At 36.2% G+C, this 15,193-nt stretch overlaps 1 protein-coding gene across 1 annotated transcript; it reads left to right on the top strand.

Annotated features, from left to right (window-relative positions):
* The first annotated feature begins 3,104 nt into the window (after positions 1-3,104).
* rcor3 (REST corepressor 3) lies at positions 3,105-14,980 on the top strand. The gene is made up of 12 exons (XM_079807015.1): positions 3,105-3,348; positions 3,449-3,505; positions 4,417-4,494; positions 4,626-4,678; positions 5,954-6,115; positions 6,742-6,866; positions 6,959-7,037; positions 7,294-7,512; positions 8,189-8,266; positions 8,376-8,433; positions 9,412-9,653; positions 11,807-14,980. The coding sequence occupies exons 1-12, from the start codon at positions 3,225-3,227 to the stop codon at positions 12,161-12,163; spliced, it is 1,632 nt and encodes a 543-aa protein (XP_079663141.1). The 5' UTR covers positions 3,105-3,224; the 3' UTR covers positions 12,164-14,980.
* The last annotated feature ends 213 nt before the right edge of the window (positions 14,981-15,193 follow it).

Below are 15,193 nucleotides of genomic sequence, written 5' to 3'. Positions count from 1 at the left end.
GTAATCATAGGGGAACCTTTTTTAGTGCTATATAGCACCAATTTTGGTGCTTCAGTGGTTCTTCAGCGGTTCTTCAGAGGTTCTTCAGTGGTTCTTCAGAGGTTCTTCACCGGTTCTTTGACTAAGGTGCTATATAGCACCTCTGAAGAACCGCTGAAGAACCACTGAAGCACCAAAATTGGTGCTATATAGCACTAAAAAAGGTTCCCCTATGATTACGAGCCTTTTTTTTTAGAGTGTACTGTAATGTTGAATGTCTGTCATTAATGTTTCATAGAGACATCAGTAGCTTAGCAGTGATATTGGCCTTCATTCATAAAAAGATGCCATTACAATACATACTTAAAATGTACTTTAAGTGGTTTCTACATTAACTTGGAGAGTAACTGTGAAATTATTACAATATAAAAATATGTAGAAATGTTTTTAATCGTGATTTAATTACAGAAGAAATGTGTGATTAATTAGTTAATTGTTTTAATCAATGGACAGCGCTAACAGTGATACATAAAATAAGAAATAAAAGTATGAATAGTCTTTTTTTTGTTTGTTTAGATTTTTTTACATTTCTTTTTATATTTATTTATGTATTTATTTATTTATTTATTATTATGTCTACTCCATAAACTACACCCTAACCCTACCCATATCTCTATCCCTCCACCCATTGGATCCACAGAGATTCCACTGGACTAGGTCAAGCTCAACCCATGACGTCCAGAGTGGATGTCATTTGGCTCTGCAATGAGCACCACTTGAGATTTTTCCCTGCAGTCGTCAGAAGAGCAGTTTATGGTGTGAAAGTAAGTCAGACCAGATTCAAGGCTGGCTTTTGAAGTTCAATTCAATTCAAATTTATTTGTATAGCGCTTTTCACGATACATATCGTTTCAAAGCAGCTTCACAGAAAATGCATCCACATTACAATTTAATTGATTTGTACATGTTATGCATTTCAGAATTGCACATATACAAGCACACAGATTAGCTAACTATCTATTATTAATCAATATAATAGCTATGGCATAGAAGTAAGAATACAGTTTGTTAATGAATAGGTATATAGATGAGCATGATTGCGTGTTGATGCAGAGCTGCGTCATCTGAAGTCCTCGCAGGAGTTGAGTCGTCTCTTCACAGGTGATGGTCATCTGAAGTCTTTACGAGAAGCTGGATCCAGACTGGAGCTGACGGATTCTCTAGTTACCTCGGGATGGGCGTCCCGAGATAAAAACAGAACAGAAAAATAATTAGCGTAGCTGCTGTTCAAAGCATTAAGCAAAGATAATCATGTGCATTGATATAACTATAGAGTACAAGGTTATGAGAAGCATCATGTGTATGCCTGGCTAAAGAGATGAGTCTTTAATCTAGATTTAAACTGGAGGAGTGAATCTGAGCCCCGAACATTATTAGGAAGGCTATTCGATAGTTTTGGTGCCAAATATGAAAACGTTCTTCCTCCTTTAGTTGACGTAGATATCCTCTGTATTACCAGAAGCCCATAGTGATCTTAAAGATCGTGATGGGTTATAAGGCGATAAAGTTAAGGACGGAAGTTAAGGCAGGACTTTTAGGCTCAGGGATGTTAGGGTTCATTGTGGGGTAGATTTCCGGTCTGAGACTGTTGTCGTGTATGGCTGCAAATGTCTCACCTCATGCCTCTTTCAAACCCCACAAAAACCCTCCCTCCAAAGACATGTCAGCCAGCCACTGATCTAAATAACGAAGGTTAACCATGTTAGTTTTTAATAGTAAAAGTGTATAGTAACCATGTTTTTGGCGGATTGATTACTATTTGTATAGCCAGTTTTACTACAAATACCATGGTTAAACTATGGTTAGTGTAGCAAAATCATGGTTAATTTGTGGTTAACATCAGCTGTCCCACATTTTTTGAGATGCAGTGTTCAGGTAAAATGGGCCGGCTGATCAGCAAAAATGCGGGCCAGTCCAAATAGAGACATTTCTGATAAAACACATTTAATTATTTTTAATTTTAAAATGTAACAGTGTACCATTGCATTTAAATTACATTAAAACATCAATTTCAATCAATGGCTAGATATCCCAAGCTCTCGCAAGAATGCGTAGGCCTACATTTGCTTTTAGGCCTCTCTCAACTGTCTCCCTATATTCAGCTAATGCTCCTCTCATCCTCTCCTCTACCCACCGATTGCATTTTTTGCCCTTTCCTTGACAGACATCCTTTTTTATCTCCTTTAGTGCCTGTCTGACCCTCTTCTCTCCTTTCTGATCCTTTCTGTTTGTCTGAAATAAATAGTTTAACATTACTTTATTTCAACACCTATCACTTCTATATCAAAATGCCTCTTTCACCCTTTCCCTTTTCAGTGAGTGTGAGCCCATGTGTGCATAGTTATGTTTGTTACAACATACCTCACTAACATGCACACACATAGTCGAGCACACATAAACACGTCACATAAACACATTTAGAAGGTAAAATGTGAAAAAGGTATGGTCCTGATGGCCCGATTTGCCTGATATCACCCTACAATTACCGTGTGTGTGTGTGTGTGTGTGTGTGTGTGTGTGTGTGTGTGTGTGTGTGTGTGTGTGTGTGTGTGTGTGTGTGTGTGTGTGTGTGTGTGTGTGTGTGTGTGTGTGTGTGTGTGTATTATTAACGATTGAGTACATGCCTTTGTCACGTGTAACTGCAAATCATGAAGACATTGATTTATACTTTAAAACAGAAGCGTTTAAATAGCCAACACCGTGAATTACCAATAATTTTCTTTGCAAATAAAAATAACTAAAGGTGAAATCATTTTCTACTCAGTTTATAAATAAATGTAATGCAAAAAGACAAAGGTTGTGACATATTTGAAAGGGAAAATGAAGGGAAAAAATAACTGATGCAACAGTGGCGCACACAAGAGCCGCGTTTCACCTTTGTTTACGTGCGTAACAATTCCTTCCGCGTGGAAAATAAGACCCGGACACTTAATTTATCGATGAACAAAGAACTAAAATCCCGCAAACCTGTACATTTACTTTGAACATTTGATGAAAACACACAAGAGATGTTAGTGGTGTAGAGATAGGCAGCGAAGCTAAGGGAACACGAGAGCGATCGAGCGGAGGGATACAGGAGCGCACAGCGGCGCAGCTGCGCAGAGACTCACGAGAAAGAGAGATAATAAATGCTGTAGTGTTGACATATTTCATTTCTGCTCAAAATAATCACACGTATCGGGACTATGCCGGGAATGATGGACAAAGGGTCGGAATATCTGGGGAAAGGTCGCTCAAACGGAACGAAAAGCCCGTCGAACGCCTCGAATGGACATTTTTCCGACGAGAGTGGCAGTGACGACGAGCACGGTATAGCCTCAAACACTCCTGCGGAGGTTGTTTATGCATATTGATAAAATACAAACAGTTTAACAAGTTCGAAACCTCACTCAAGTGTTCTTGTTTTCAGATGTCGGCATGCGCGTGGGATCAGATTATCAAGCTAATATTCCTGAATTTGATCCAGGTAGGAATAAGCTGCATTCCGCCTTTAAGAACCTGACTGACTGTGGTAGCCTCGGTACACCTATCGCCCCGGATAATTTGTTTTATAATGGATATACCAAAAGTAGCTTTTGAGGATTTTAAGCATCGAATGGTCAATAATAGTCGTTTAAGTCGTTTTTTAATGTTACTGTATGATTTCGTTCTCATGAAAAGCTTTTTGTGAAATGATGTTAGCTTCCTCGCTTAGCCACTTATTAGCTAATATACACAGTAACTTTGACACATGATTCAATGTGAGTCACGGGTTTATGTGGCTATCTGTTAATTTATAAATCGCATATTTAATCGGGAAATAAGTTGTCAAAATAGCAATGTTATGTGCCATTCAGAACTGAATTGAGAATCCTGTTAAATTTGAATAATTTCTAAATTTAGCTAATTAAGACGCATAATTGTAAAGGGGATCAAATGTAACATTCAAATACTTGCGGTAACATTCAACTCTTTCTACCGTCTTAATAAATATTGGTAAAACTAAATTCACTAACGGTTTTTACAGGACAAAAATAATGAATTGTATTTCGCACTCTAAAAGTTGTTGTTTATTGACGTTGTTTGGAACAAATTTAGTGATTTTGTTGTAGTTTTGTTTCTTAATTGCTGGAATGTTTACAAATATGACTTATTATACAATATAATGAATAAAGAAAAACTATATATATATATATATATATATATATATATATATATATATATATATATATATATATATATATATATATATATATATATAATTGTTTTTTTGAACATGGGTCTCTGATGGTTTAGATTTAATTAAATTGCTGTGAAATTGAAACATTGAATGTAAAGAATCTGTTAAAAATATTAAAACGATATTTTTTGTCATGTATTACATACTTTGTATTGTAGGTTCCACAAAATACAGTGATAAAGACAATGGTGGCATGTTGGTTTGGTCTCCATATCATACAATAGTTGACTCTAAATGTAAGTATTTACGACTTCCTTTTTGTCATTTAATTTTTTCTGTGTGTAAATATACACAGAATTTTGTATATTTTATTTTTATTTTGTATACAATGCAGTTTGTGTCTCTAATTGTTTTTTTTTTTCCCCAGTGGACGAATACATTGCAATTGCAAAAGAAAAGCATGGATACAATGTTGAGCAGGTAAGCTACAAGAAAACCGTCGTCAAAGATATCTTTGCTGTCAAGGATGGCTGATGTATGGATTTGAAAAAATCAAATGGCTATGTTTCTGGTTAAAATTGCGATTTGCGAATCAATTTAACCAGAATTTTTTTTTTGTAGGGCTGCACAAAATAAGAAATATTACTATTGCAATAACATTTTCATTATTAAAAATTTAAAAATAGAATATAGAATAGAAGAATAGAAAATAAAAGTTAAAAATAACTTATTTTACGAAAAACTGCAGGGTTAATTGTTAACATGCAGGCAGCCTATGATTATAAATCATTAGAAATGTTTAAAGATTTATTGTAAAATTATTTTATATAATATATTATATAATATAATATTGTGACTGTCTTAATTTTTGTTTGAATGTATGCAAAATCAAAAACTGTCTTTTAATATGAAATGTGTCCACTGTCGGGGAAAAATTTCACAAAAAAAAAAAATCATATACATTTCTTTGTAGAAAAATATAATTTTTCACCCAAAATAGGATGGAATGAGCATTACTGAGCGCTAAACGCGCATCGTTTTTATTCATACTGGACACCAGAAGGCACCCCTGAGCAGAAACTCCACATATACCTCAGAGAAGTGATATAAAGCAGAGTTTGCACTGACTGTAGCTGAATTAAAAAAACAAAAAACACTTTGACTGATTGAACATGAAGACAAACAACACACGAATGCGACAATATATGGTGTATTTGAGTTCTTCAAGCCTTCTCAGTTATTTTCATAATAAAGTATATTTATTATAATGCTGTGCTAATCGACATAGCCTTTATCACTATATGGAATGCTATAAAATAATACATTGTCTGCCTCACGATAAGAAGCCACATCAGCTCACAAAAAGGAAATTTCAAACGCTCAACCGACGATATAAAATGAGTAAAAACATTTTATTGAATGTTGTCTTTTGTTGGACAACAGGTTTATGAACGCTTTGCATTACTAGTTTAGGAAGATGTTTAATGCATTTTCGACATCTGCATCACAAACTCGCAGTGTTTTCAGAGATGGAGCAGCATTTACTACTGATGACAGAGCACTTCACCAACACGCTGTGCATATATTAATTGAATTTAAAAATCGCATTTTGATTATTTTATTATTATTTTGTCTGGTTTTATTTGTTCCTGTTCTGTAACTGTTGTTCAAGCAAAAAAATATATATATTTTTTTAAAACATTTGATTTTGATTAATTGTGCAGCCCTATTATGGATGTCTTCTGTGCTCCGCAGGCTCTCGGCATGCTCTTCTGGCATAAACACAACATTGAGAAATCACTCGCTGATCTCCCGAACTTCACCCCCTTCCCTGATGAGTGGACTGTGGAGGACAAGGTGTTGTTTGAACAAGCTTTCAGTTTTCATGGGAAGAGCTTCCATAGGATCCAGCAGATGGTGAGTCACTGCTAGTGTTACTGCGGGAGACCAATCTCACTGTAAACGTGTCTAGACCACATTTAATCTCAAAATCAAGAAAAGGGAGATATGGAATTACATTTTTGTGTAAAGAAAACAAAACCTTTTTTTGGGGTTGGAGATTTTGTTTTGCATTGATGTTTACCAACAAATTTTTAAATCAAATTTTCTCATTATTATAATTCATCCAGGTTTGTGTGTGTTTTAAATGAATATCATTATGTTCTTGATATTGTAATACAGTGATATTTCATAAGGTTACTGAAATGCATAATTTTTTTAAATTATGCATAATTTAAAAGGCTGTGCAATAAATACTACCGTTATGTATAAATCTCACAATTTTATTTACTTTTTGTGAAAATTGTATGAAGTGAAAATTCCTTTTTTTTTTTTTTTTTTATGTACTTAATGATCATTACAATGCAAAATGTAAAACTTGTACGTGTAAAAACAAAATATATAACTTATAATATTAATACATTTTATATTATTGATGTTTTATTTTGGGATAAAATTTGTTTTGTGAGATTCATCCTATTGAAGTGATCAGATGCGTCACTTCACTTTCGTCATTAATTCTAGAATTTAATAATTGATTGTAGTTGCCGGACAAATCCATATCCAGTCTTGTGAAGTACTACTATTCGTGGAAAAAAACACGGTCCCGGACAAGTCTAATGGACCGGCAAGCGCGAAAGCTGGCGAACCGGAATAATCAAGATGAAAGGTCATTAACCTGCCCTTCTTTGAACTCAATAAATAGTTTTAGTCTTTCTAATGTTTCAGGGACTCACTTTATTTTTTATTTTGATGTATTAGTGAGGAAGAGATGGAAGAATCCAACCCCATTGAGGCCAATGACAGTGACTATGACCCTACGAAAGAGGCAAAGAAGGAGGTAATGTCATTTTATAATAAACATTTCAATTATGACAACTCAAAATAGTTTTAAACACCCTCTGTGGTGAAAATCAAGTCAGGCTATAAATATAAATAGTCAGGCAAGTAAATTAAACAGTTTACTAGCCAATGGCGATTCTATTGCCAAGGTGTTGTCTAGAGTTTCATGACTGAACTAGAGATATTCTGATATAGATATATCATACTGTGAACAACTTCAGCTTTTCCCAGCATCTCAATACTGTAACTGATAGGCTCAAGTAGAACCTCAGACACTGACTTCCAAAATTGGATTGGGACGGAGAGACCACCAGACCCTGCAGCACCGCCACCACAGCCAGCGGTCCAAGTGCCGCCCACCCAAAGGCATGTACCTCACACAGGAGGATGTGGTGGCCATCTCCTGCAGCTCCAGTGCAGCAAACTCCGTCCTGCGCCAGCTGGACATGGAGCTGGTGTCCCTAAAACGACAGGTACGGATGGAGAACAAATTGTTTTGGAAGTAGTAAACAAAAATCTTAAAGGGTTAGTTCACCCAAAAATTAAAATTCTGTCATTAATTACTTGCCCTCATGTCGTTCGACACCCGTAAGATGAAGATAGATATTTTAGTTGAAATCCGATGGCTCAGAAAGGCCTCCATTGGCACAATGCACTGTACACTCTCAAGACGAGTCCATTCAGCGGTTTGGATTGCCAAAGTCACGTGATTTCAGCAGTTTGGCGGTTTGACACGCGATCCGAATCATGATTCGACTCGCTGATTCAAAACGCTTCGAAGCTTCATGATGCATTGTTTTGAAATCGGTCATCACTATATTGTCGTTATTTAGGTTTTTTTGCGCACAAAAACTATTCTCGTCGCTTTATAAAGTTATTGTAGAACCACTGTAGTGAGATGGACTTTGTAACGATGTCTTTAGTACCTTTTATGGGTCTTGAGAGTGTACAGTGCATTTTGCCAATGGAGGCCTTTCTGAGCCATCGGATTTCAACTAAAATATCTTCATTTGTGTTCCAAAGATGAACGGAGGTCTTACGGGTGTCGAACGACATGAGGGTAAGTAATTAATGACAGAATTTTCATTTTTGGGTGAACTAACCCTTTAAATCTTCTTTCCTCCTCATATTTTACTTGGTTTTCTTTAGGTCCAAAATGCCAAGCAGTTAAACAGCGGACTTAAACAGAAGATTGAAGATGGAGTTGATGAATTCAGACTACCTGAGGTGACTCGCTTGTATTTCGACTTTTACTCGCATGCATTTTAATCTGAAACGTGTTAGGTTTTGCTTGCATGTTATCATCATTTAGCCTATGGTAATGTTTTTGTTCCAGTGCACCCAAAAAATTAATGCCCGCTGGACAACAGATGAGCAGCTGTTGGCAGTACAAGGTAAATAAACCGTTAACTGTATCAATTTACAATTATGTAAAATAGTGGTCGACCATTTTTAAAATGTCACCACTAGCCGATGTGTTAGAAGTGGGACTTTTATTTTGACGGATTTCTAGACTTTTATTTTGACAGGTGTCGCTGAAACGCCAGTGCCTGAGAACCGAAGCGTCAGATCACACAGCGCTCACATTCTTCATTAGTTTACAGCCTCTGTTAAACAGTCATATCTAATACGCTATTATATAGACCTGTTAAACAAAGAAAGTAAACGGTTTGCGAAAAAGTAAAGTATTTGCTTTTATATTATTAACGACAGAAAGGCAAAACAAAAGGCTATAATACTTTCTCCTGTACCATCAACATTCAGCTAATATGCATCTATACTGTTAAAACAAATCTCTGAATATCCAATATTGAATTTCACAATACTTTCAGATTTAATCGAATCCAGCCGTGAGATCTTCCTGCATTAATGTGTTTCTGTGTGTGACGGTCGGTCCGTGAATGCGGACTGGAGACGCGACAAACTTTAAATCCTTGATTTTAAAATATGCTGCTCTATATTCAGTTGACCACTGTCATATTAATGTCATTTACAGAGTGCTGTATGTAAAATTAGTGCAGAAACTCACCAGATTACTGAGTGCCCTGTTAGTCTACAGTGTTTACTTCCTTTTTATTCATATATTTTTAAACAATTACTTTATTTGTGAAAAATATCATATTATTTGTAATATGATTGCAGAATCAAGTTGCCATCTAAAGTATAAGCATGTTTATTTTAAAGATGTATTTAGTTAAATGTATTTCTAATTTATTAAATATTAATTAAAATAAATATAAATTATGTATATTTTATATCAGCCATCGGTCACCCTGCTCTCTAAGATATCGGCCATCAAAAATCAATATCAGTCGACCACTAATGTAAAATGTCATTCATGTCATCCTTTTTTTTTTGCACCATTCAACCAGGAGTACGGAAATATGGAAAGGACTTCCAGGCTATTGCTGATGTCATTGGGAATAAAACAGTGGGACAGGTAAAGAACTTCTTTGTGAACTATCGGCGGCGGTTTAACTTGGACGAGGTGCTTCAGGAATGGGAGGCGGAACAGGGAACTCATACTCCCAACGGAGACGGAGCCAATTCTGGTGAGGATGGTAAAAACAGCAACACCTCCTCGGGGAAGAGCACAGATGAGGAAGAGGAAGAGGTAAGGGTTAGGGCTGGGTATAGTTGTCCCGATTCAACTCCAATTCACAAGATCTCGATTTGATTCTCGATTTTTAATACAATTAATTCACTGATTACATTTTCACTGGCCCCACCACAAAAAAAGGAATAAATGAATAAAATAGTAATCGATTTTGTTGTTTTTGACCCATGTATCCATGTATTGTAATAAATAAGGTTATTTATTTTAGATACCAGTGAAATTTAAAGGTCCCGTTTTTCGTGTTTTTTTGAAGCTTTGATTGTGTTTACAGTGTGCAATATAACATGTGTTCATGTTTCATGTGTAAAAAAACACAGTATTTTTCACACAATTTACTTATCTGTATACTGCTGTTTTCACTGTCCTCAAAACGGCCTGAGAATTTCCTCGTTCTATGAAGTCCCTCCTTCAGAAATACGTAACGAGTTCTGATTGTGCCAGCGGTTCCCGTGTTGTTATCCGACAGCAGCTTAGCTCACGTTGCCCGGGAAGGTCACGCCTCTTACCATAACGGGGAGATGAACGCGCTCAAACTACAGCCCCTGAAGGCCAAAGGTGTTTTGACTCCGGGATGAAAATAACAGCGTCTGAACGACATGGCGACAAACGCAACCGATCCGAACCGAACGCAACACTTCCTCTCTCCACGAGGGAGCAACAAGACCACGCCCGCTTTTTCGCGTATTCTTGTGGGCGGAGGTTAGTCGACAAACTGCTCTACTGACGTAATTAAAGCAGGATGTACATGGATGTATGCTGCCTTCACGTGCTATCGGAAATTTCCTAATTCCCACTTTAGAAGTCGTGATTACGAGCTTGTTGCATTCAAGTGCTTTGTTGTCGGAGTGAACAGGAATCATGGTGGACACCAGGTTATTCTTGCCTATTTATTGGGAAAATCTTATTAAAACCATCATCATTTGTAGTCTCCCATGCACCGACAACCATATAAACATTACAGATAGTCCGCTTTCTGCTGATTCTGTAATTTCAGTCAAATGAAGGCTATTTTCGCTGTGTACCAAACATACAATACACTTCATATGATTACTCTTACATGTAAATATGTACTACGTTAATGTCAAGACAAGACGACCAAGCTGTTTTGGAAAAAAACAACAATAAAACCACACCTGCCACAGCAGTCCAGCTCCCGCCACCATGTTTAACGCTTATGACACGCCCATCTCGGGAATTGGGGTATCAAAATTATTTCCGAACTTCCCAGTGGTAAACACGACATCAGAGGGCGTTCATGTGCAATTTTTACCTAGGAAACTCGTATTTACGATAATTCCGATAGCACGTGAAGGCAGCAGTAGTCCAAACCGGCCGTTCGCTGTAGGCTTTGAAAGGGAACTTCTGTCAAATAAAATATCTCGCTTGGCATTGAACTTTGAGCTTTATAATTTTACAGGTATTATTTATGCTCTAACAGCAACATTACACACTAGCTAAAGTTTGAAAAATGGGATCACGAAGAACAGGACCTTTAACATTTTTCGATACCCCAGCTAAAAATAATATAAATATAAAGGCAAGTAAACAGTATACTTAAACTACAAGAAGCATAAATAGCATAAATAAATACAATAGAGCAAAGATACAAATGAAATAATCATATAATCATTCATCACAATGAGGGCATTTTGAGTGAAATTTGTCTGTTCAAGTGCAGTGAAGCCTGATGTACAAAATAAGAGTAAGACTAATCTTTTTTTTTTTTATTATTGAACCTCATATCAAACTATATAAACATTTATGGCTCATATAGTAAGAATATGGAAGATAAAACATGCTCAAACTGAGCGAAAATATGCAATTTGGTGCAGATGTTAATATTTATAAGATAAAATTCTGATGCTTGTACTATACATGGACCACGACCTGAAGGTAGTCATTTAAAAATCAGAAGGTAGTGTTGTAGATTGTGTGCCACAGGTTTTACTGCAAAGTTTTGGTCATATTGCTGATATAGAGGCCTTAGAAATTGTGTATCAAATGTACAGTGGGTTTTATAGGGTTAAAATGTCATGTTTGACTGAACAACTCCTTTTAAACAATGAGGAGTTGTTTTATTAAACTTTTATTTCGTAACATCCTACGTAAAGAAATGTAACGGGTTATCTTCAACCTACTCTCATGTTTAGGGTCAGGTGACCCCAGCCTCCGGTCCATCTCCTGTAGCCACGTCATCATCTCTGACAGCAGCCACCAGCTCCACCTCTCTCAACCAACCTCCACCCCTTCTGCGTCCGTCTCTTCCTGCCACCCCAGCATTACACCGGCAGCCGCCACCTCTGCAGCAACAAGCCCGCTTCCTTCAGCCCCGTCCTGCCCTGAACCAGCCCCCCCCACTCATTCGACCCTCCAACCCCCTCCCTCCACGCCTCAACCCCAGACCAGCAGCACCCGTCCCCATCACGGCCTCCATAGCGCCGGGGCAGCAGCCGCCCACTCTGGTGGGCATCCCGTCGGAGACGCCCTCCTCCTCCTCTCTACACTGACGTGTTTTATATATCTGTGGCATTGCAGTGAAGGTAATAATTGGTTAGCAGTGCTCATTGTGAATACTAGGGAAAAAAGGATTGTTTTAAACTGTATATATTAGTTATGTAACTTTATTTATTTGAGCTGATTTTCTTTTTAATTTTAGATTTTGTAATCATGTCGTAACATTGTACTATTGTGTTATATCTCCGCACTTTTCCTTGTTGTATCTACGGTGTAGCGGCGAACCTCTTTAAACGGGGTTAGGCTTGGCATCTTGTTGTTCCTCTGTGTTTGTGATTTTGTCATGTCACGTTGTTTCATATTTGAATATTTGGTGCTACAGGATGATAGAAAATCACCTGTCCGGATTCTCTTGCCATCAAAGTGCTCTTAACAAGTAAGAAAATAATGAATCACTAATGAAAATCACACAATCTTACTGTCACTTTTTTTCATGAGGTTTTTTTTTTTCTTTCATAGATACCAAAAACGTTCTTAGTCCCTTTTGAGTATAAAACACTTATTTACAACGTCAGTTAATTTTAGTTTCTTTATATATGTGTAAACGATCCACACTTTCCAACCAGACATTAAGCTGTATTTTATTAGTGGTGTGCTGTTGGTTGATCAGAGGCTGCATGTAGCGTTACCCTATTTTCCATCTTTGGATAGGGATGAACTTCGGATTGGAGATCAGTGCTCATCATTTTCCAATTAAGGTCTATATTCTGATTAAACCTTTATTCTGAAAAGATGTTTACATGCTCCACGGCTCTAAATATTACTGTGTACATGTAATGAGCATTATCCGAATAAACCAATGTACATTCTTTCCCTGTTCTTCTCCTCTCCTCTAAAATAAATGACAATGCCATTTATTTTAGTCATTTAAACAAATCTTTTTTCATGAAGAATATGATGAGAAAAATGCATTGAGATGTATTATATTTGCAGAATGTTAGTGAAGAAAGCGTTTTTGCTCCAGTAATGTTATTCTAATGAATAGATTGACTTTTCACAACTCTATAACCCAGAATTGCCGGTGTTTGGACATGCGGATATTCAGTCACTGAATATTCTGAATAAGGTATTTGCATGGCCCAAATTACAGATTAAAACAGACACACGGCAGATTTAAAACGCCTTTTTCAGATTTGTAGAAACTGGAATGTTAATCTGGTTATTGCAGTCGGGTCAGTGCTTGAAGAGAACATTTACCATACATTATCTGTATTAATCTGATTAATATGTGAATATTCTTGTGCATGAAAGCAGTCACCGTTTAAAACCTTTTTTTTTTCACTTGTTTACCATTTACTCGTGGTTTAATCGTTTATAATTTCTTCTTTTCTGGGTAGTTCCTTATTCTCCTTTGAATTTAGTATTTTTTCATGTCATTACATTGTTTAGAGCATTAGAAACAAATGAAAATTTGTTTCTTGAAAAGTTATATTTTATTAATGTTATGCGATGTCCTCGTATGTAGACACTGGAACTGAGTTGACATGAAGTTACATGTATAGGCAAAAACAATAGGATTTATGTTTTTAATTTTAAGGTTTCAGGATTTTTTTAACCAGACTTTAAAGATGATTCTCAACTATGTTATGAAAGAAAAGATTAATTGATATACCATTTTAGTTTATGTAAGATATGGGTAAAATGGCCATGGGGTTTCACATTCAATGCAATGCATCTATACACTGGATCTAATGTGTTCGTGGAGCAACATGTAATGAAAAAAGAAGTGTAATAATGGGAGTAATAGTTGGCAACATTTTCATAATAATATCTAATATTTTATAGTAACATTGATATGTAATTTCTTTCCCTATTCACTTGTTGTGTCTCCCAGAATGCCTGATAAACATGATTTAAGTCCCGGTGTCTACAGTGGACATGTATGAAATCAATGCCCTGTTTCATAACAGAAAGTCATATTTTGATCAGAAACCCCATAACATTTTCCTGAGCTGTTGATTTATAACGAGCAATTTGAAAATGAGTCAAATTTAAATAATTACAAAATATATTTCCATAAGAATGCAAAATTTTATAATTCGGTCATTTTTAAAGACCAAGGAGAAGTTGTTAACCTGGTGAACCTTCAATACAAATGGTATCTCTGATAAGTCCTTAATGTACTCTTTACAGGACATCCAGACTAAAAACTGTGACATCTAGGCCTGGTTTCACAGACAGGGCTTAGCCTAAACCAGGAGTAGGCCGTAGTTAATTTAGGGCATATAAGTAGCTTTTATAAACGTGCCTTAGAAAAAACATTACTGGTGTGCTTCTTAAGACAAAACAATGGCACTGATATATTTTAAGATATGATCTCAGAGAAATTCATAATGTCCTCATACGAGGACAGTGGCACAGGAAGATCATTTTTGTGCTATTTTAACCTGATTTTTTTTAACAAAACCGTTCTGATATTTGTGAACGTGGAACTTAAATTTATAAAGGACTTCTGTTTTTCTCTGCCCTCGGTTGATTTATTTTGATTTATTTATTTTCCCAAAAAGTGTTTCTACTGAATGCATTTGGATACATATTGACAAATGCTGTCTCGCACAGTACAAAACATTTATGGACTATATTAAACACGTTTTCCTATTTTTATTTCCATATTTCTTTTAGTATCTCTGCCTTTGTTTTATACTCTTTACTATTTGATTTTTTTTATTTTATAACAGAGATTGTAGGCAGCTAGTGTTGTGGCATTATATGCAAAATAATGAAAAGTTTCCCTAAATTTGTGCCACTTCATATTTGAAGTGTTATAATCTGTCATGTGCTCGTCATATGGAAACATTAAAACGCGTTTGAAAACAGTTTCATTTTCGTTTCCTCTAGCCTGCCATTGCGGGTTCACTGTGCATGGTGTCTGTTTGACGTTTTCCCTCCTATTTTAGTTTAAATATGCATGTGTGTGTATTGTAAGCGCATTCTGTAATATTTTTGCAAACTCGTTTATAGAGACTTCCTGCAATGCACTTTCCGTCCGCAAAATTATGAAATATTCATGAAGGCATGCTGAC

This window comes from Gobio gobio (genome assembly GCF_949357685.1).
Source record: "Gobio gobio genome assembly, chromosome: 24".
Taxonomy (NCBI): domain Eukaryota; kingdom Metazoa; phylum Chordata; class Actinopteri; order Cypriniformes; family Gobionidae; genus Gobio; species Gobio gobio.
The sequence above is the reverse complement of the archived record's forward strand: the minus strand, read 5'-3'. Positions and strand labels throughout refer to the sequence as shown.

Coding starts and splice junctions, on each gene's coding strand:
- rcor3 (XM_079807015.1), top strand. CDS start 3,225: ATGCCGGGAATGATGGACAAAGGGTCGGAATATCTGGGGAAAGGTCGC. Junction 6,116..6,741: donor TCCATAGGATCCAGCAGATG/GTGAGTCACTGC, acceptor AATTGATTGTAG/TTGCCGGACAAATCCATATC. Junction 7,513..8,188: donor TGGTGTCCCTAAAACGACAG/GTACGGATGGAG, acceptor GGTTTTCTTTAG/GTCCAAAATGCCAAGCAGTT.